General features: G+C 44.5%; 1 protein-coding gene across 4 annotated transcripts in view; it reads right to left on the reverse strand.

The window, feature by feature from the left end:
* Positions 1–19547: 19547 nt before the first annotated feature.
* The window catches only part of SATB2 (SATB homeobox 2), a 218956-nt gene continuing 215241 nt past the window's right edge, over positions 19548–23262 (reverse strand). For 3 of the 4 annotated variants that reach the window (XM_027891284.1, XM_027891286.1, XM_027891287.1), the window contains one exon: positions 22236–22691. In XM_027891284.1, the coding sequence (XP_027747085.1) occupies positions 22236–22691 (456 nt within the window). Of the gene's footprint in view, positions 22692–23262 lie in introns of all 4 variants that reach the window. The other variant, XM_027891285.1, reaches the window with a different exon arrangement.

Raw genomic sequence — 23262 nt, forward strand, 5'->3', positions numbered from 1 at the left:
AAGAAAGCAGAACTCCTGATAGTGCATTTCTGACAGCACTGACTGACAGTCTTTGGTTTTGTGGGGGTCTTCTCGGAGGGTGGTGGTGATGCATATTACCTCCTTTGCTGGAATCCAAACTCATTCAAAGGATTTTTTATTGCAGAGTACTTAGTGCCTCAAAGTCTTACCTGAACTGCCATAGAACACAGACACCCTCAGACACGAAGTTTCAGGTCCAGCTCTAACATGTATACATTTTTACCAGTTGTTCAAGGTATAATGTAATTAATTATAGCAATTCAGCAGCAATTGAGCATGCATTTTTATACAATATTATAATAAACATAAATGAAGAGATAATTTCTAGACATCATTTCTTCCTAAACCACACTGATTCGTGATACATTCTAAATGAGGTGAATTGACACAGCTGCAGCGTCACCAGAGCTCTCCTGCCTCTTACTGAGGTTTGGAGAGAAGAACTTGAAACTCCCCTGTGTTGGGAAGAACATGGAAGGCCTCTCTGCCCCTTAATTCCGGGTAAATGCAAAGCAGAATCTACAGCTACCCCAAACAGAGAAAAACAGAACATTTCTGGGTCTGATTATCCACCATCAAGTTGCACTGGGCAAAGATGGTGAATGCCTGAATTGTGCAATTCGGTTTAGGGCAGATATCCAAGATCACTGGGGACCTGACGTGGTGCTGCCACACCAGCAGGGTGCTCTGCCCAGGCTAATTAGTTGGTGTAGAAAGCACTAAGACAGCTCAGCTGCTGTCCCACTCACAGCTTGCTCCAGCTTGCTGTTCCATGCATCTGTTCAAATGCCAGGCCCCCAGCTTGCCTGCAGGTCATCTGGACTGTAACTGGCACGCACAAGGTAAAGCACAGAGAAGTCAAGCTTTTCATGGCAACTGCAAGTTCTCCTTTCAGAGGGCCATACTGGTTTTGGCTGGGATAGGGTTAATTTTTTTTAATCGTAGCTTTATCATGCTATGTTTTGGATTTGTGATGAAAACACTGTTTCACTGCACCCCTGACATCCCTGGGTACTCACTCCTCCTAAATACAGCCCTGCTGCAGATGAGCTGTTCCAGCTAGATCATCTCAAAGGGCTTGTTTGCCTCAGAGATTCCCTTGTGTCCCCCAGTGAGGTTTAATCATTCCTCCTCTTTGAAGGTGCTATCAGTAAAAGTCATCTCCACTTCCCCATACATGCAGCACTTACACTGTGATCCAGCTCTCTAGAAACGATTGCACACAGCACATAATTTAACAGGGATGCTGTGGATTTAATAAGACACTGATTATGCGCAATTACAGAAGACATACAACTATAATATTGATATGGGGTGGATCACAGGGCTGAAAATTCGCAGAGACATTTCATAATCAATTGGCATCTAACATTACAACTTGCTGGCCTACAGAATCTCTGTCAAATGCATAATTGGGAGCTTTAATTAAAGGACTACCCACAGCTTTGTGAAGAGCTAAATACCAAGAGCCTGCAAAAACTGAAAAGAGATGATGTCTGTCACGTTCTTATTACCCTCAGATATGCTACCAGCAGTGGTCACATGCTAATTACAGGTCTCCTGCAGCAGCACACTGGGCAGTTTTCCAGACTGATATCTCCACTGCAATCAGAACCAAACTGCAGCTTATCAGACTCTGTTAACTTTGTCCCTGCTGGAGATGTTTCAACACCTCACCCTTGGTTCTTGGGAATTATAATAATATTTTATATTTGAGGCACTTAACTGCTATAATGGATAAACTGATGTAGTTGTTGCTCTTTCTAGATGTTCATGTTGAGGCATCACACCCAGAGCAAAACTTATCTTGTATAGGCTAGATTAGAGAACCCACATGAGTAGTGCCAATAGACAATGGGTAAACACACTTTTTAGAGCACCTGCATTTGGGGCAGGGAGAGCTGAAACACAGATGGGTCACCCTCCAGCTGCAGCAGCACTCATACAACCTGTGGCTGCCAGCTTTGGGCATGGAAAGAATTTGTGGAGAGGGGTCTAAAAGGCAGCAAAAGCTGGTCCAGCTGCAGGGTCTGGTTACTGGATCATTCCCAGTGTAGGTGGAAAACGTAAGAATCGCTTCTTTAGCCCTGAGCTCCATCTCCTTCCTGGTTGACAGTCCCATGAAAGAACTCATTGCCAGCCACAGCATTAACTGCTTGAAATACACACCTTGCTCCTATGTTATTTCTCCCAACTAATTTGTTCTTATGCATCTATTCCCAGTTCCATTGCCTAGGTATCCACTAAGGTCATAAAAGAAAAGGAAGGTACATATTTATCCTATAAGAGTTCAGTGGACTTTTCCCTACCTCTCTACTGATTCTTCTCTCCATGGTTTTCAAAGGCTAGAAGTGCTTTGTTATGCCTAGGCTCTGTCCCTGATCTGTTCAGTCACCTCTTCTGTTCAACCCTGCCAATTAATTACCAGTTACATTACAGAATGAATGACAAGGAAGGATTTCTTAGGCTTGTGCTGGGAGAAGGATGGACTCCAGTACACCACTCACTGGTGAGCAGCCCACAAAACACCCAATAGCAGCACAAGGGCATTGGACAAGACACAGTTTGAGCTGAGCCCGGCTCGGGGGAAGCCAAAACACGCTTCATACCACAGCACCTGCAGGTTGGTGGCCAGCTGAAACAGCCCTGGATTGTGTTTCCCTTTCCTTAATTCTAAGGTGGCACCACGGCTGGCACTGGGTGCAAAAGGTCTTTCTGTGAGACAGAAAGCTTGCTGCACTTTTCAAGTTAGCTTGATGTCGCACAAGGGAACGTGCAAAAGTCCCTTCCATGGCTGCTGAGCCTTCAGAACTTACACAAAGTAAAGGCTTTCAGGCTGCTTTTTGCTCTCTGTTACCCCAAAATATGTCTAGCTTTTGCTAACAGTGATAACTTATGTTTAGAGAGGTGTTGGCACTTACCATATTATTTCATGTAAGCTTCAGGTGCTATTTGCTATGGACTCAAAATGTGTCTCTGGAAATATTTTTGTTCAGCTGCCTTTCCAGATAGCAGAAATCCCAAATTTTTTGCATTTGGCACTGCACAAGGTGTCAAGGAGACTGAATCCTAATGTACAAGGCAATGACTATACATTTATTTACCAGTGGAAATCACATATTAACAGCTGTTAATACACAAACATAGCTGAATAGCTAATCCTGAAGCTTCTCTCTGTTCCCTTGGTTTTCAGCTTGGTCCACAAAAACCTTTGCAAGCTGCTTCAAAAAGGATCCACAAGAGATTTTCACAGAAGAGCAAAACATGTCAAATTTCAGTCAGGATCCACAGCTCTCCAGGAAAAAAGAGAAAAGCTCCACATTAATAAAGAAGAATGTTGAGTCTGTGTAATCAGGGCTCATATCACATATTACTATGCATGCTAAACCTACTGTCTATAATATAGATTTATTGAGAGCAGTTCTGCAGTTCTGGCCACTGGATGATTGGAGATATATGGGTTTAGAATTTAAGCATTTATAGAAAAAAAATTAATCTCCCTTTGGAGCTAAAAAAATTAATATGAGCAAGAGTCTTTCATATCAGAAATCCTTCACATGTTTGTTATTATGTGAATCCTCCAGAATATTTTCTAGCAGAAATACTTGGCACAGTTAGAAAGTTCCAATGTATTCATTGAGTTTAAGAAAAAAAAAAAAATCAAATTAAGATTGTAAGGCTAGTGATGCAGTCATATCCCTAAATATAACCTGAGACTCAGACAAACCAGTAGTGGGAGGACCGTTTATACTTAGTGACTAGGTTGTCAGCGTGAAAACCACAAGTGGGTTGTAAGTGTAGGGTTGACTGTCTTTGGCTTTTTTATATTTGCTGATTCAGCTCTGACAATCAAGGAGTGTTGTCATTCAATTCAACTAAGCAGGCTAGTTCAACTGATTTCATTTTTATTTCAGTTTTGTTTGCCTTATCTCAATCCATTTGGCTGATAACTAGGCCTGGCAAGAAGCATTGGCATTTTCTTTACAGATTCTCTTCTCCAAATATGATATTGCTTGTCTTCACCACCCTTGAAACCAGACATGCACAAAACCAGACACATGCGAAAAAAGACTCCAGCTATGTCCAGTAAAAGTTAAAAATGCTCTGTATGCCACACAAAGCCAGGACTAGAGACACTTGATCCACAGGAGGGACTTGTATGCTAGGGTAAATTACCAAATGCACTGCCAAGCAGATCAATAATTTGGGGTGTTGGTTTTGAAGTTTTTTAAAGTGTTCATTAAATGCCAAAACACTTTACACCATGTTTTCCTTCAAGCCTGGCTATATGCCACATTATGACCTTGCCCACAGGTATTGATCACTATTAATCAGAAACTGCTCCCCTCTTCATATTCCTCTTCCTTGAGGAAGCCTTGCTCTTAAGCAGTTTTGGTGCCATTTTCAGAGAGCCAGTTCAAAAAACTGAGGACTAGAATTTTTTTTTCCAAATTCTAATGCTATTTTGAAAGTTTATAAGCAGTCAGAAGTGACATCACTTCTCTAACATGTTCTTAAGCATAAGTGGTGGGAATTTCAAAGCGCATTCAGCATCGGTCTTTTTTATTTTCTCATTGAATCAATAGTCAAACTTCTATTGACCTTAATGGGAACTGAATTTGGCAAGTACTGTGAAAGCCTCACTCAAAAGTAAAGCAATCAAGGAGTTCAATAAAACCAGCAGACCTGGATTTCAGGATTAAAAGCAACACAGGGCTCTTCATGTTGTCCTTCTTTCCCCATTCATGGCCAGCATCATCTGGGCTTCTCAGACCGTGTGCACCTCTGCACAGCAAACAGATACAGTCAGGGGCCACAGAAGTCAAACTGCCTGCCTGAGCCCTCCTGCTTTCCAAAGGCTCTCGCACCTTCCTACACAGTATGAAAAAATAATAATAATAAGGCACTGTTTTGATAGAGACAAAATAGTTGTTCAAATACTTCTGCTAATTTCACAAAGACGCATGATAATGTTTCACATATGGCTCGGTGCCTTTTAATAACAGAAATTGAACACACATTTCGAGATACAAGTTTTGTTGATATGCTGCTGATAGTCCAGAGTAACTGTTTGCCTTGTGGTTTTAATTATTCTAAAGACAGCCCAGGGATCATTTACCCAGAGCTAATGGGTTTACAGGCTCTTTAAGAAGCATGATAAGCCCACAGATGTGGCAGGGAATGGCATGGGGGTCAGAGCTACCATGGGGGCCTATACTCTGGAGGATGCGAAGGTCGTAGGGGAGGGTTTATCCAGCAGCCTCAGGCCTCTTAATTATCACATGGCCGTTAGGATAGCTGTGTTCTGTGTAAACATCCCTGTTTTCTCTGGAGGGGACTCTGATCTTGAGAGCACAGTCCACAGCCTCAAGAGCCAGTTCCTGGCTTTGCAGCAACATAGCCAAGGATAGGGCTGGACCACTTACGCCAAAAAGCAGGCCCTGAGGTCAATTTCCCTGTTCCCTCCCAAAGAGTCTGGCATTTATCCACAGCAGACACCCCCATCTGTGCTTGCCAGTCTCCCATACAGCCAAAGTACGTCAAGAGACCGGAGCTATTCTCCTGTCCTCATGCAAGTGCCTATCTTGCCAGTACCTCATGCCAGTCCTGGGCCAGTCTGAGCTGGAGTGGAAGCTGAGCAACTTGAAGAGGACAGGCTACAACTAGTTACACCAGCTAAAACGACAGCGTTTTGGCTGCATAAAGAGTTTTTGGTTGCCATTAAGTCCTGCACACACAAGGCACGGTGGTGTCCCCATCAAGGGTCATCACCTGCGTTAGGGCACATGGGGAAAAGGATCTGTAGCTCACAGGGAACATGCCTGAGCCTCTCCAGAGCAAGGAGGACCACCTCTCCCGAGGCTTCAACTTCCTAGTTGCAGTGGTTTTACCTGGATAGCAAATATAGAGGGTTTGAAAGTGCATCAGGGTATTTTAAGCACAGCTCTCACTTAACACTGACCTAGCACAAAGTCACTGGTGCTACTCCCAGATCACATAAGCAAAAGGTGGGTAGGAATTTGGCCCCTTCTATAAAAGCTGTGTTACATGATGTTAAGCATAATTTCTTTTAGAACACAACCTGTTAATCATTCTAGACAATTACTTGTATTTTAGGGATTAAACATAATGAACGAACTCATTGTATAAACTCTGGAAACATCATTTTGCAGGCAGAAGTTGATATTATCTAGAATACAGAAAGTGCAGACACAAAATACAGGAAGCCCAAGGAGGTAGAACCCAAGCATATCTTAGGATTCGTTGTTAACAACAGATTTAAAGTGCCTGAAATTGCAACAGGTTGATTTCCCCTGAACGGGGAGAAATTAGGAAGCCAGCAGCTTCACAGACATCAACATAACCACTCTCATCAGCAGCAGAGGAACAGTCAGACTTGCCAGCTGCAAAGAAACCTTTGCAGTTCATGTGGATCTTCAGAAAGGGATCAGGCTTGACACATTATAAGTTTCTCCTTCTTTGCAGGAGACCCTATCAATTTTGCAGAGGTTTTCAGCCCATTATCACATTACAGGTAGACAGTTGTCATAAAGCATTAGATCTAAGCAAGGCTGACAGCATAACTGCAGGCTAGCTCCAGGCTTGGCAGTCTGTGCAGCACCTGCAGGCGCAGGACCAGAGTGTGCTCCATCAAGAGACAGGCTGGCATAATCTGCTGTGAATCACTTTGAATTGCTGCCCTTAATTGACAGCGCACTCAAGACCTGGCCCACTATGTAGACAAAACTCTTAGTACTAGTACACACACACTCTTGCCAGAAACCTGCTTGCCATCAGATGAGCAGTGGCTAGAGACCCACCTTTTTCACTAGAGCAAGGGCTGTATTTTGCTCTGCTCCTTCATTACTGCAGGCTCATCATCATCACAAGAATAAGCAAGAAAAATGTTTCTCCTGAGAACTGGTGGGGGTTTGTGGAAGAAGAGGGGGGGGGGGGGGGAGTTGAGCAGTCAACATGCTGCTCTCCTGGAGAAAGGGAGAGGACACACACTTCAGATAGGACCAGTCCTCGGAGAAGTGCACAACCAGTATCACAGTGCTATGTGACAAGGCTCTTGGGGTGAGATAGCAACTTCCTCTCTCTCTGGCATCCTGATGCATCATTCAGGTTTCTTGGCATCTTTTCTTATGGATTACATAGGGGAAAACACATCCAGGTGATCTAGACTGCAGAGGACAGAAGTTAGGATTGCCATCCTTGCACTCTACCATAACCCTAACCCTGCTCCCTACAAGGCAGCAAGCATTTGCTAGAGATTTAAGTAGGCAGATGCTGAAACTTCCTTGGTCAGGTAAGGAGGATTCCTCTTTTATTACTGCTGTCTCAACTCACCTCCTAAATAAACTCTCACCTCCTTATGTCCCAGCCTAGGCTGCAAGATGGACACCTCCTTTGACTTCAAGGTTTGTTGTTCTAACTGATGACAGAAATTTAATTTTAGGACTTTTAGACCCAAATTTTTATTTGTGATGTCCTGGAAGCATAAAAACATTGAAATTGAAGATGCAGAATTCTCCACGCTGCCAATAGAGGATGTAGAGAGGCCAGAAAACAAAAGGGGATTCAGGCCTTAGAGGCCTCTTAGCAATCTCAGTTCTTTAATTAAAGTTCCAAAAACATTTGCTGAAAAGATTAGGGGGCAACATTGAGAACATGTTAGGGGGGACATTCTGGTTATTGAGCTAAGTCTCTTCTCTGCCACAGATGCAGTTCTTTGCTTCCTGGTGAAAAGCCAGCTGGAAGGAAAGCCATGAAGATATCACATGGCTGAAGGAGAGCTTCCATGACCAGACAAACCCTTCTCCTTATTCTTTTAAAGTCTGCAAGGCCCAAACTACAGTACCCGACAAGACCAGCAGCAGCTTGCTCAGAGCTGCATAACCTACCCAGGGCTGCATCCTGCACAGGCTCTGCCTCCCTCAGCATCCACAGGGACCAGTCCCATCTCCTTGGCATTTGTTTAACCCCACACGTTCATTTCAAGGGCCGATTTGTAAGAGGGACCACCAGCAACAAACATCAGATCTGGTTTAGGACTTGGTTTGAAGGCATTTAGATAGAAGAATAATTGCACAGGGATGTGGTTTACTCTGGAGAAATAAAGGCTGTGTTTAAATGTCTGAAATTCCTGGTGACTCTAATAATTGCAACCTCTGCCTCAATAAAATGCACAAATAATGTTATTGAAACATTTCCAATCAGAAGGTATTATTTTTGGTTTAAAACAGATGCAGTAGTCAGTATTTAAAAGGAAGACGTCTGGGCGGGCTCACCTCTATTTCAGGCGAAGAGAAAACTACTGGAACATTGGTTTAGTCTCTCTTTCTCTGTTTTTATAGCCTTCTTATTACAACATTATAACCTCCATACAGTTCCTCTGTTGATTTTTCTTACCAGCCAGAGAGTGGCTCTACAATCTTGCACTGAAGAGAGTTCTTTACATTAAGGTATGTTTCAGAGCTTGATCTGGTAAGCCATCACATCCTTGGAGCAGTAGCTGAGCATCCTCAGTACAACAGAACCCAACAGGCACCAGCAGTGCTGCAAGCCTGGCTGTTGTGCCAGTCTAGCAGGCACCAAATGAACACAGGACCTCAAGAGCCCCCTGCCAGTTCTGACTTGGATGATCACAGGGCTACATAACAAGGGCTTGCAGAATCAAGATTTTATTTTTCAGTGGCATCTTGACACTTCAAGATGCACCCAGGAACCTACGAGTAAGTCTCTGAAGGTATAAGGCTGGTAAAGTGCCCACCTGCAACTTTAAGTGCTTAAATATCAAGTGCCTGTGTTTCTTCTGGAAAGAGACCTCAGGATCCCCAGCACTCTTGGAATTTTGCCTTGAGCTCTCTGCTGACCTGCATTGCTCACATGAACAAAGTCAGATGCATCTCTCAGAAGCCGGCAGAAATTGGGCCAGTGCTTCATGATTCATGTGCCTATAGGATTAGCTATAATTAGCTTCTTCAAGTAAGACAATAACCGTATCATGCTATTGCACTCCATGGATGCGGTATCAGCACATATGGAAGACATTTATTACTATAAATATTCGGGCACTTGATAGTTATCCAAAAATATAAAATCAGGTTAATCATTCTATCCTACAATCCCTGGCAAGAGATTTGAACTCAGGTTTCTCTGGCTCAGATTAAGGTTTTACATATATGATCACTTCTGCCAGCTGGCAGCACTGAAATCTTAGGCTGAAGGAGTTCTCCAGCAGCCAAATCTATCTGCACAGTAACGTTGCAAAGCTTAGCTTTTTGCATGCCGTACACTACCTAAACATGCCTTGCTGTTGCATAGAGCTATGAAAGTTTATGCAGGACAGAAGAATTACTTTTCTTTTCAGAGTTAATCATTAACATCTCTCAGGGAAATAAACAACTGAGGCTATTGTCTTATTTCCAAAGGTTGCCCTGGGGCAAATGAAATACTAAACTAATTTGCCCCATAATACAAGGGTAGCTACACTGTCCCCACATCCATACATGTAAAATTGTTTCCAAAAATAAGCTGGAAGAGGAAATCTCTGAAGAATGCATAGCTACCCATCAGAGCAAAGGCACGGGAGAATAAACAAACAAATTTCCCTTTTAGAAAAACACTCAGCAACAGCAGCATCAATGGTTATTTGACTTCCAGTAACACAGCATGCCATCCTTGGATTCATCAAGTCTCCCACAAATACAATAACATTCAGTGGCCATTTTACAGTCTATTAGGTGTCATAAAAGCTACAAGACCCACGTATTCCTCTCCAGTCCTGCTCTTCAAGGGAAACTGCTGGGGTTTCAGTGCAATTGGGTCCATGATTTGCAAAGTTATAGGAAACACAGGCCCACTCTCAGTACCTGGACCTGTCTCGGCCCACCTGCACCACCACCCATGTGTATAAAATGAAGACAGTTCTCAGATACCAAATATCCAGAGGCCTGGCCATGGCTCATGAGCCCGGAGCACACAGGTCTGGGGCCAGGACAGCTACTTTCACAGGACACAGAGTCAGAGCCAAAATAAGGCACTGATGGATCAGTGCCAGCCCAGCACAGAGGCACCCCTGCAGTGAGCTTCTTGAACTGGGAGGCTGGCACAGAGCCAACAGGACCCACACACAGCTAAAGCTGCCAGCAGGAGCCAAGCTGGCTCTTTGCAGAGGCTCTGTGACACATCTGTGTCCCATCCCTCAGTGCATCCCAGAGTGGACATACTACCTCGATTATTGCATCACCCATCAGCTTCTGGCCAACTGACAGCAACCAGAAAAGCTGGTGGGATCTTATTACAAAAGGTTACAGAAAGAGAATGACAACTAGCAGCTGAACACAGACATGCTGGTGTGTCTCTCTGGGATGGGGATTCCTCCCAGTCGCATATAGCTGCTCAGGTGTTTGCCTTTAAAATAATGTTTTTTTAATGAGTGGCATCAACCTGATGTCCCTGAAGAACAAAACTTTCCTGTACCACCATAGTAACAAGATGCCAAGTAGATAAAACACCTCCTCTTTGAGCCACGTGCAAGAAGGTTGAAACAGGTAAAACACATACAAAGTTTCTGCAGTACATAACATAGGACCTCATGTTCTCTTCCTTCACTGGGAAAGCTCAAGTAACACAAATAACCTGTTCAAGAAGGTTCAAGTTTCCCTTCCCTAGCATTCATCTACTTTACAGCTTAGGGACTTACCACCACCGTGTCACATGCTTGCTTGGGAAGCACCCTGGCTCTTCCTCTTTACCCTGTCTGCTTCCAGGATGAGCCCACCAGCATTCTCCTCTTCTGTAGCCATTCCTGCTCCTCCATTAGAAGGCTGGAGATAGCCCACTCTCCCCTGCTTGCTGTGGCAGGTCAGCACATACCCACAGCCTGCAGAGTTCCTTGCCCACCTCTCTCATGCCTTGCATGGCACTGTCCACCAGAGCCCTTCACCACCTGCTAATTAGAAGTGAGCAAAGCAGTGGGCTGAGTCAGCCAAAGCCCCTCACAAACACACCTGGGAGCGTTTAAGTAAGTGACACCCACCTGGGTCAGGTCCTAGAGCTGAGTGAAGTCCAACCTGGACTGATGGCTGCTGCTCTAAAACACCTCCACCTCACAGTTCCAATAATGTGCCTCTCACTGCACACCACTGTGCTTTGGGCAGCAGGGGGAAAATAATCAGGGCAGCACATAGCAAGTGCCTTCACTTGGTTTGGAAGGCTGGATCATCAGATGGATATTGCAGTGATTGGTATATTCATTTACATGGTCATATGGGCAGTATATACTACATTTTACCCCATATATGCATTCGCCAGACAATGCGTCCATAGATCCTTAACTCACATTGCATCATAAAAAAAAAAGAAAAAATTTGCAGAGGGTGAATGCCTGTTAATCATAAGCTAAAGGGGAAAGGAAAAATTTTAAGTGATATATAAAGGGAGGAAGTGACTCAGTGGGTGGGAGGGAGGGGACAAGCATTCCAGACAGATGGGACATGAATAACTTTTCCGTCTCCCTCTCTCTCTTCTCTCCCAAGTCCTGCAGGAACTGCTGTGTTGAAATAGTCAGTCATTAACTATTTGATGAGGTTTTAAAATCTGAACTGAATGCTCTGGATGTAACCAACTATTATTACAGGGTCTGCATCGTAGCAATGCAAGTGTTGGAGCCCTCTGGCAAGCCATAGCGGTGAGGGCAGGACTGAGCACTCTGTAGGAAAAGCCACTAAATGGCGTCAGCTGTTCAGCTCTGCACAGCCCCAGTAATGCTGAGGGAATCAGAGCAATAGTGATTAGTGAGTTTGCAGACCAACTGTGACCAAGCAACAGGGCTTCCATCCGCACAGCCGGCAAAAGAGCTGATCTGCAGGCTCCGCTGGCATCGCTCATCCTGCAGGAGCGCCGGGCTCTCCTACGCACTGGGTGAAGGTCACACTGCAGGAAATTACTGGGGCCCTCCCAAAGTCCCCTGGCTTTTGCTGTCCTCCCAAAGTGTGGTCCTTAGGGCAAATTCTTCCAATTAAGAGCATCCACCTTTTCAGAGGGCTGGGGTACAGCCCTTTTGGTGCCAGTTCAAGAGCAGGATCCTGACCATGAGTGCTAATAAGTTACCCTGGTGCCCATGGGAAACCTCTCCTGCTCAATCCACCTTATGCTTCACAAACAGTCTCTGAGAAAACCTGAATGAAGCATTTCCCTTGCTGGATGCCAAAGGCTAATTGACCAGCACAAGACCTGCTGAACTTGGTGGAACCAGAGTGGATATAATCACTCAAGAGAGCCAATAACCAATTAACTGAATGGCTTCAGCAGTTTCGAGGTCTGCCTATTCATTCAAGAGCAAATCAAAGATCAATTTCCTAATAAGCTTTGTAATATCTGCTATTCCTTCTCATTATTATTATTAGTATTGCAGCAGTGTTTTGTGCATATAATGAAAGAGTAAGACAAGACCTGGGATGGCCTGAGTGGTAGGAAAGGAGTGGGCTAAGTGTGAAGACAAAAAACCATATATACTTACACACAAATATATAAACCAGGAATGCTGTGCAAGCCCTCCATAGCACAGGCCAGGTCATGATTGGATTCTGACCACAAAGTAAGTGCCTACCCCTGCTGATCACTGTTACCATTTATCAGGGTTTTTCATAAGGAAAAGCAAAAAACTTGATTACAGTCACCAAGTTGCAGTGTTGTGGCTTAGCCTGGCCTTCCCAGGACGGCCACGTTGGCGAGTTGCTGACAGTGGGCAGAAACCAGTGGGAGCCAGTTGGCAATTGTGTGGCAGCCCAGAGTCCAGCTGTTTCTGGCCTTGCTGCGGTGACAGCACGAGGCAGGCCGGTCACAAGCACACACTCTCTTCTGCCACTGAGGACACAGACCTCTGACAGAGGGCTGGGGCAGGTAATACCTTCATCTGCCACCATTCCATCCATCAGAGCCCCGAGAGATCTGCTCCTCAAAACCTATCATTGCTTTGCCCTCCAGTTCCCCTATGTGCTTTGCTTTTGAAATTGCAGGTTCCTGCTCTCCCTGCTGCTAAACCATCAGCTGAAATGATGTGCCTTTTGTCAGGAAGCCTCCAGCACTCCTTGCAGTCTTCTCTCTTGCAGTAAGGCAAGAAACAGCAGTGCAATGAACAAATTCCTTGCTGCCTCCCAATCCCTCCTTTTCTCATCCCCTGAAATCAAGAACTCTTAGAGATAATGATCTCGTCCATGAAGATACAAACAGCATTGTCTACATTTTTCAGCATCTCCCTCATGTCACATGTTACCAGGCAGCCTTCTGATGAGAGTGCAGGTTTCCCTTTTGGATTCTTGGCTCTGTGTGGCCTGGGGACAGTCCCCTCCATAACAGCAGAGCAAGACTGCTTTCATTTCTCTCGTGAGTTTTAGCTGAGAGTGTTTTACTAGACTGCACAACAAGCAAAACATTGCAAAAGAAGTCTCTAAAGGAGAAACTGAGAACTCAGAAGAAGGGGATGATGCTGAAGCCCTTTTTTAGAGGAGCTATAGCTGGATAATTGTCCAAGACAGAATGGCTTGTTGACTTTCTCACAGCAAAAGGCATGGGGCTGTTTAATTGATTTTAGCCTGTAACTAAACATATACTTCTTTCAGTATAATGAACAACAATGCTACAATACTGCTCTCCTAATGTAAATTGATCCATTACAGATGAGTGTTTAGATCAATGTGTGATGTCCTGATTGGAAATAAAACTGTTTGCTCAAGATCGCTATAAAGACAATGGGCACTGATAGATGATATTTATGTGACAAGGAATGGCTCTTAAAAAGGAGGTTGCCAAGACCATGTCCATCAGTTACGAAACCAGCACTCACCAGCAGCCACACAAGCGTTTTTAAAGACAAGAAAGAGGAAAAGATCCCAGCTACCTCTCTCAGCCCCACAGTCCTACTCACTTTCCAGTTTGGAAGCTCCTTAGCTCCAGGCTCACTGGCGTGTGGGCCAGAACCGCCTGGGCAGGGCACCCAGTGCTCATGTTCATGGAGGGCTGAGTGATGCTGTTTATCCACCCGCATTATACTGGAGCTTATTTCCTGCACAGAGCAGCTGGCTTCCACTGGGAAATTGTACCACGGTCTGTGTCCTGAATGCTCATGTTCTACCATCTCCCTGTATTTAGACAGCAGCTAATGGCTCCAGCTACTTTCCCTGTCCATTGTGATCAATAGATGTGCCTCTCTTGCTGGTAGCTATTTGCTGTGGTCTTTCATTACCTCACTTGCATGGGGCATTTGTGTACCAAGGGGGTTGCTGGAGTATGGGCTTGCCTGGACTGTGTCCCAGCCGTTCATCACTGGGGCAGCTGCAAGCACTTCCCTTTCTGCTGGGGCTGTGTCACCTTTGAAAGGCGCTGCCAGTGCCCACCGGGGTGGTTGGTGGGACGGGACTGCTCCTGCACCACGGCATGGAGCCCAGCAGCCTCCTGCCAATGTGATCCCCAGCTCCACAGGCAGAAAATGTGGGCAGGATGGACCCACACCCACCCTGGTACCCTGCATGGCAGGTGCTGGGCAGCCCAGCACCCAGCCCTCCCCGGCACTGGCACCACTGAAGTGGCCACCGGGGGAGGCTTTAAAAAGGCCACCACAGGCACCACCGTAACACCTCAGCATGAGCTCCCCTGAGCAGCTGCTGCTGCCCAGGGGGCAGCGCTGGGAGCACCAGGCGTGCCTGGCACTGTGAACCAGGCAGCCACAGATGTCCATGCTGGGACAGGGATGAGCTGGCTCGGCACAGGGACACCCAGCTCGCAGGGGTTGCAGTGGCTGTCTATGAATAAATTGGGTGGTGGGTGGCCAGAGGTCAGGAAGGGACGCTGGGTGGGGGAAATTAAATGAAAGGACAATGTTGACACAGAACAAATGATGCTAAATGGCTTGTGAAAATAGACCCATTAAGGGAATGATATTCTGCAACAGCCTTTAAATACAAATAGAAGAGACAAATAGCCTTTAAATACAAACAGAGGGGACTTGGTTGGTTTGAGAAACCGATGGCTGGGCCCTGTCGAGAAGGACTGCATTTGCTGGTCATGTCCTGCTCCACTTTCCTTGCAAGAGTGCCCTTCATGTCCATGAGACCAATCTGCTGCATTTTGTCCTCCTGAGGGCTAACACATTTCAAACACTTCTCTGGTCATCTCTGATGATAAATAGCTGAGCCTGTGATGAGTCTCAGCATATACTTTCATCACATGGTAAAGGTGGACTGCTGTGCAGGCAGGGGGAACAGTTTTTTAAAGGCCTGAAAGTGTGCTTTCTGTCCTCTCAAAGCCAAGGGCATGTGCAGTACTGATCCAGTCTAACTTGGGACATAGAGAGGTCATCTCTCAAGTGTATTTGTAAGTAAGGTGTCAGGGGACAACATGGTGGTTTTTGCTACTCAGGCACTGTTGCTCATGCTCAGGTTATTCAATTATTTCAACTGAGGAGCAGATGTCTCAAGGCCATGACAGAGGAGCTCTGTTGCTCTCAGCATCATTCCAGCTCATGCAAGGTTCAACAGTGTCCTTCCAGCAGCCTCTTTCTCCCTTTTTCATCCTTCTAAAGAAAAGCATAGTATCAAAGTAGGTCAGAGGAGCTGCAATGTCTCCACAACTGTGGACAAAATGGCTCAGCTGACTTTTGGGTGTTTGAGGAGGGTGCAGCATTACCTCCAACACTGTTTCATGCTACCTTAATAGCTCTGCAGTGCACAGAGAACTGTGATACGAAACAGATGAGAACTGCAACAGAAAATAGCTTTTCTGTGAGTGGTTGTCCTTTGGGGTAGTGCCAGCATTTAACTTTGTACTTCACAATCCTATCGTGTCATGAAGCACATCCATTTAAACATGAGATATAGAGACATGCGGCACATGGGTTAAGAAACAGCAGGCACAGCCCGCTGACAACACCTCAGTAAGGTTGGGAATAGTGTCTGTCTCTGGAGGGGTCCACACAGGGGACATTATCTTTCTATCTCAGAAGGGTTGTGGTCCATGCATGTGTACTTTGTGTTTGGCTGGCACTTTCTACCATGAGGGAAGTCAGTCCCATAGAAAGCCCCAGGTTGAAAGTTGTGCCCAGAGTCACTCTGCAAGGAGACACAGGTTGGTGGCACATCTATTCTGGTGCTGCAACAGAAGCAGGTCTGGAAACCTCCACATGCTTACAGCATGGGTCCTCCGAGCCACCTGCCGTGGTCTTCCATAGGTGCACTCATTCCTCCTGGTAGTTCAGATCAGGTTTATTCTCACTGGCTATTGCTCACTTCACCACGGCTCTTGCCAGCAAATGAGCTGGGACCAGCAAAGGTCTCAGCCAGGTAAATTCCTAGGAGGATGCACACCAGGCACTGGCAGTACCAGAAGGCATGAAGCACATTGCCCCAGAACTACGAAACTTCCTTCTGTTATAACAGTGACAGATACCATCTGTGAACATTCCAGGTTCACAAGCAGCAAAGAGCCTCTTTCTGTCACTATCTTGGTGGGCTCTCAAAAGGAGTACAAGGGAGAACTCCGTCACTAGCCAAAATAGATTTTTCCTTGAAACAGCCTCAGCTGAAAACTAAGACCTCAATTCAAGAAAATTCATTTAATTGTAACAGCTACTTCTAAGTAAAAAAAAATGTCCTTCATTACCTGGAACTTTCACCCAAATGAGAAAAGCCTAACAAAAGACTAAAACAGGAAGGGAAAGCCAAATTCCCCTTAGAATATGGTACAGATTTAGTAGGGAGAGAAACCACCATTCAAACAAACTACTGAGGGCAACAGTGATTTTCCAGCTCCTGAGGTCTTCAAATCAAGACCAGATCCCTTCCAAAGGGTAAACTACACCACTCCTCTTAGGAGGAACCAGCTGTAGCTCCTGAAACACTACCACGGGACAGAGGGGATGGCTGCCTTGAGCAAGTGCTGCCTTGCAGACAGAGCCAGCAGCTGCAGGGCTGGAGCACGGTGTGACAGGTCCGCCTGGGACCCCTGGCAGGGTCGAGTTACTCGGCAGCAGGGCAGCCTTCCACACAGCCAAACCTGCCAGGGGACAGCAGCCACAAGTCACCAGCTCAGCAGGTGACCCTCACTTTGACTCCCACCACCTTTATTCCTCCTGGCTCTAGCGAACCACACCTGCCAGTCAAGCAAAACCAGCATTTGGCCATCAACAACCAAAAATTTTGGAAGGAGGGGAACCCGCAGAAATCTGCACTTCAACTGCTGCTGTCTCTCTCATCCATATCCTCTTTTTGCCTGGGGTAGGGCTGACTCACCCTCAGCACACTCCCCAGCTGGCAAAGCTCCCCACTGCCTGCACCACTGCCAAGGAGTGAGCCCACAGGTTTCCTGCCATCACAGAGAGATGGGGCTTTCACACTCCTGAGCTGTCTGCATGCCAGCAGAAATGAAAGGGGTCTTGGCAGGGATGCCAGAACCACCTCTTTCCATCCTTGCTTCTGTGAACTTTTCAAAGGTTTCAAGGGAGGCCTGCATTTGCTGTTCCCTGATGCCTTTGTCACATTGCCTGCTCCTCAAGTCTCAGGCTGCCAGTGTCTCTCCCCTGGATGACTTGGCTTGTGTTATTTTGTGTTAAAACCAGAATGTTTTTTTAATGGCTATAAATAAGTTAAAACTGCATCTTTAATTAATCACTGCACTTTATATTGTAAGTAGAGATTTTTTGTAATTACTCGTTTATGATTTTAAGATGCCATTTGCTCACCGTCAGATGTATTCAGCCTTTATCCCTCCATGTTTAACAGGTTCAGGATAGAAACAAAATTTCATCGATGAGGATTCTAATCCCTTCAGTCTAAAATAAATAATTGGTTACTAAGCAAATGGGAAGAGATTGAGTGGATACTTTTATCTAAGCAACAATGAACTTGAGGCAATAATCAGTATGTTCATAATCTTAAAACATTTTAAACTACTCTTAACATGTTTATTTTTCACTCACACAGGTTTGAAATTGGAAATACATATGTCTGGATGACTAAAACATGAACAACAAATAGGAGCAGCAGCATGTAAAGTATAGAGAAGTAGAAGCATTAATAGAAATATTTCTGCTATAGCAGCTATTAAATGTTGGGGGTTTTTTACGGTTTGAAAGAAGAACCCATATGCTTATAGGATTTTTTTTCCCCCCAATTAAAATATGTGTGTGTGAGTGTGTCTTTAAATATTATTTAGCTACATACACACAGAGTGCATGTATAATATTCTCTACAAGAGAAGCTGAGAGCTGCTTCTCCTGTAGTTTCTTATCCTACTGGTAGGCAGAAAGGACACCCAGTGCAACACCATCAGCACCTCCACAGCATCTGCCCGGGGTGTGGGTGCAGTTTTGAAGGCCAGGTCATGCCCTCTGTCAGCTGCTCCCACACCCGTGAAGACCAGCGGAGCCCCAGGCTGGCCTGCTTGCCTCGTGCATCAGGACTGTGCCCACAGGTCAGAGCAGAGGCTGCACCTCAGACAGGCGCCAGCTGTGCCCTTGCCAGCTGACTGTCCCCATGGAAGGGGCATGCGCAGCTCAGGACCCTCTCAGAGGTCAGCATAGGGAGAGCAGTTGTGCACCCCAGCAAACAGCACTCGACTAGAGGCTGTTGTGCACAGCTTCCAGGTGCCCTGAGCAGACAGAAAGATGCTTGGTTTTACTTGGTCTCAAATCAAATACAAGTGGCAAGCAGGTGGCTGGGTACTCAAAGATTTGGTTATGCCCCCCCTCTTCCTTATTTTTTCCTCAAGAGAGCGCATAGATATTTTATATAGGATATAAATAAGCCACAAAAAAGGGAGGAACTATTGCATTGGAACTATAGAAAAAATAATAAAAACTTTTTAAAAATTGCTCTGCCTCAATTCCTAGACAACTCAAGTTTGACGTGCAGTATACGATTCGTCTGCTAGGATTGAATCCAGACACTTACCACTTTGTTAGCTTAAGAATTTTGAGCAATTTTTTCCATTTATCTGTATTCTCCCCGAAAACATTTCACACATTTCTCAGATACATCAATCCTTCCGGCATTCCTCTACACACTCAGTAGGATGCCCTGCTATAAATATAATAAAGCCTTTTATTATGTCCATTAACCATGGACATGTGTGCTCCAAAAGTTTCCTGACACGCAGTCATTTGTGGCTTTTTAATTATAAACAGAAAAAATCTACGAGCAAAAGAAGACAGCAGACTGGAAGTGGATCTTTGTGTGTGTGTTTTGAGTATATTCTCCTAAGGGCCGATGGCACCCCCACCCTCCTCCTGATCCCATCAGAGACTCCCTATGCATGCACATACACGTGCACAGAAAGCCAGTAACACAACAGACCAGTCCTGGGGGGTACAGATTTGTCAGCTGTGCCGACCTCAGGGGCACTATGCAGGTTTTCAAACCCCAGTAACACTGAACAACTCTTATTTCAACAGGCAAGTATGTCCCCTCCATCTTGCAGACCTTGTTCCACTTGAACTCAGCAGAAAAAAAAAAAGGCCCAGTAAATTACTTGACAAATTAAGTCATATTTATTGAATGCGTTTTATTTCAACAACCAAAAAATTCTAACAGCCTAACAATGCACATAAGTTAAAAATTAATTATCACTTAGTGATAACGAAGATAAAGTTGATTTACATGGAAAAAAGAACATTTACAATATGTTAATCCTTATTCACATTGTTGATACCGCAATAAAACACAATTTGTTTTTTTTATTTTTTATTTCACAAAAAAGGCGGAAAATTGTGCTTTGTTAAGAGGCACTACAAGAAAAGTTTCTTTCTCCAAATAGATATTATATGATGGATATTGAATAAATAGACATATATGCATTGTAATTCGCAAAGTTCTGGCAAGACCACAGGCTAAAATGCCCACAGATTCACTTAGAACCACTGCAAAATTGGCAGTGAAATTAAAAATAAAAAGGCAAGACTCAGCATTGAAAAAATACCTAATAAAATTTTTGGTTGAAGTGTAAAAGATACCAAATGTTGATGCCATCATCAGATGAACAACCTTACTTAGCTTGGCAAAATTCAGTTTCCTTTCAAATGTATGGAGTGATTTCAGCTACAGGATAAGAAGACAGTTTTGAAAGCGTAGCTCTGAGAGAAACATAAAGCAGCAACCACTGAAATTCTGATTAAAGCTGCAGCATACTACAGAACTAAAGGATGAAGAGCAAAAAGGGGCATTAAGTAAGCAACCCACCATAATTTTGCAAAGGTATATGAAATTTATGCAGAGATACTCATGTTTCAAACATTAGCTCTGAAAAAATCTCATAAAAACTCCAGAGGTTACTGAGCAGCTAGAATTAGCTTGTATTGCAACGTCTTCTCCCTGTATATTGTCTGTTCTGAGTAAATATCTACACGTAGAGGTTTGTTTTTCGTTTTTAACTCCTACCTTTTATAACTTTCAAATATATAAATAGTATTAACAGTTATATTACATTGCCTGGTGTAGTAAACAGAAAGTAACTTTCAAAGGCATATTGCATGAGGTCCTTGTCAAGGTTACGTGAAAAGCCCATGTGAAAAAAAGGGAAGAAAAAAGCCAGAAGCCTTGTCGGTAGCGTTACGGCTGCGGTTTGAACAGGCGTCTGAAATCAATCCGGCTGCAAGGTGAGGTCTCTGTCTCGGAAATCACTGCACGGAAGTGAAAAGTAAATGCTACTTGGTGTCCCTTTCGACACGATGCCTCAGAGCGGGTGGGTGCTATAGTAGATTGCAGCTTTAGTGCTCACGCCACTGGAGAGTCAGTCAGCGTTAGCTCTGCTTTATGTAACGGAGCGGCTGCCAGGTCACCGCGGGACCCTTCGCCCAGGAGGTGGGCGAGTGGGTGTGCAGGGCCTGGCGTGGCCCCGGCCCCGTGGCGGGAGGCTGGGAAGTGCCCGTGCCTCGGGAGGCCGGGAAGTGCCCGTGCCGTGGGGAGGTGGGACCTGCGGCTGAAAACACATTTCACTGGCACAAAATGCGTGTGACACGGAGGAAGCCCAGCTAAAACAGGAACATGGGGGAGGCCGGCCAGGAGGGCGAATGGGGTGTCAGCAATGCAAACCCTCGGTCCGTCTGCAATTTACCTGGACAGGATTCTCGGGATTGTGGCATTTTGTGTCGCAATGTAACTTTACGTGTGTGTGTGTGTTTTTCACTTCAGTATAAACAAAAAGCAACGACAAGAAGGAAGCTTATAAATTTTTAAGATCTGAAACAGAGAACAGGTAAATAAAATCCACGGTAAAATGCGGTTGATAGTATGAATTCCATACATCAAATCTCAACACATTTATCTCTTTTCTCTTTCTATAAAGACCTCGTTAATAGACAAGTCTTCTATGCACTGAATTTCAGTTTCAGCTATTCTGAATCCCATGAAAACTCATCTGTTCACTACAGAAAGGACTATCTGGAGAGTGGAACATGCTGTATCCTTTTAAGTGTGCATTGTGTTCAAAGTACTTTTAACTTACTAGTTTTCTTTTTAAGGTGCCCTGATTTGTTTTTCCATTTTTTCTCTTTTTTTCCTCTTTTCTTTTTTTGGCAGTGTTGATTTACGTCTTTAAATACCTCAAAAATTACCCATCAAGTTGCCAGATAGGAAGCCATATAATAATGAAAAAAAAAAATCAGGGATAAACATAGAAAATAAATAGGAATTCAAAAATAGTCACCACACCCTGAGAGCAGGCGGCAGTTTATCAAAAAGCCAAAGCAACTCATTGTGAAGTGGTTTTAATACATAAACAAGTCTCATCTTTAAAGAACTCATTTCACAGTCTATACTTTTAGGTTGTAAAGTTCCGTCCCATGCAATTTTAATATATATATATTTTATGTAAATATATATATACACACACAAAGTTGTAAATTTTCCTTCATTAATTTCATAGGACTTTTTCTTCCCATTTACTTGCTAGATGTCCCTTTCATAAGTGCAAGACTGATGAAGGCATAATCCTATGTGACTACAACAATTGCTTCAGTCAAATGTAGGAAGTGTAACACTCGAGTGTCTGTGTCAAGGCAATGTCTGATCGGGCAATGCTGAATTCATTCGGTTTGCACATGGATCATGCGCAATGGAAACAAACAAACAAAAGGTAAAAAGAGAAAAAAAAAAAAAGAAAAAGAAAACCAGAAAATCCTTGGATCAATGTATTGCTTTCTGCGCCCCTGTCTCACATTATCTCTGGTCGATGTCTGCTGGAGCCGCCTTGCTTTTGTCGGGGTTCTCCTCCTCAGGCTCTACTTTGTACATTTCCTCAGAGCCTTCCTCACTGTCGTTCTCCTCTGACTCTGTCAGCAGCTCCTCATCCTTGTACTCTGCCACGTCAACCACTGTTCCCAAATGCTCTTTTAGCTTCCCGTGGTGCTTTACGTGGTAACGTTGGTTCTGGAAGAATTTAATGATGGTGTGTTTGGGGAGATCCAGCTGAGCTGAGAGAGTGTGGATGGCTTCCTGATCAGGGTAGAGACCCACATCATGAATAAAGCTTTGAAGGATACCTAGAGCTTCCAAGGAGATCTTGGTGCGGGATCTTGGCTTTTTGGCACAACTGTCCTCAGTGGGTGGAGGAGGAGCCTCTTCTCTAGGTGGGGAATTCTCCTTCGCAGGCTGGGACTGCTGTCTGTGCAGCACCTATAAGATCAAACAGACACAGACTTCACGTACATGCTGACCCCCTTGGTGCTCGAGATAAGGGCACTTGTACAGGCCTTTACACAGGATCTACTTTGTTTTGGTGAGGAAAGGCACAATTAATATCCATTCTCCATTACCTTTCTCCCTGTGAAGGCAGCTGCACTAGTAACTATAGACTGAAAGGAGAAAGCGATATAAAAGGCAAAAGATATCAAATAAATATAAAGCCACAAAATAAATGAGAAGTACAAAATGCAAGAAATAAAAAGAAACATAAAATAGCCAAAATAAAAGTTAAGTCAAAAGGTGTTACAGTCTCATGGTTCAGGATGACTGGCCAGGTGTCCCATCTCAGACAAGTCATTCTCCTGCTTTGCTCCTCTTCTTCCCCTCCTTGATTCCTCTTGTCTTTTTAGGCTAGAGGCTCTCACCATTTCTTCAAAATGCCAAGTACCACAAAGGCCTAGACACACATGGGTTTGTCGGGTGCTACTTTATCATGAATAATGATTTGGCATTAAAATCCATCACAGCTGCTTTATGGAAAAAAAAATAATAAAAGTGCAGA

The sequence above is a fragment of the Empidonax traillii genome, unplaced genomic scaffold (assembly GCF_003031625.1).
Source record: "Empidonax traillii isolate 1590-97213 ecotype Southwest subspecies unplaced genomic scaffold, ASM303162v1 scaffold317:size617950, whole genome shotgun sequence".
In the NCBI taxonomy this organism is placed as follows: domain Eukaryota; kingdom Metazoa; phylum Chordata; class Aves; order Passeriformes; family Tyrannidae; genus Empidonax; species Empidonax traillii.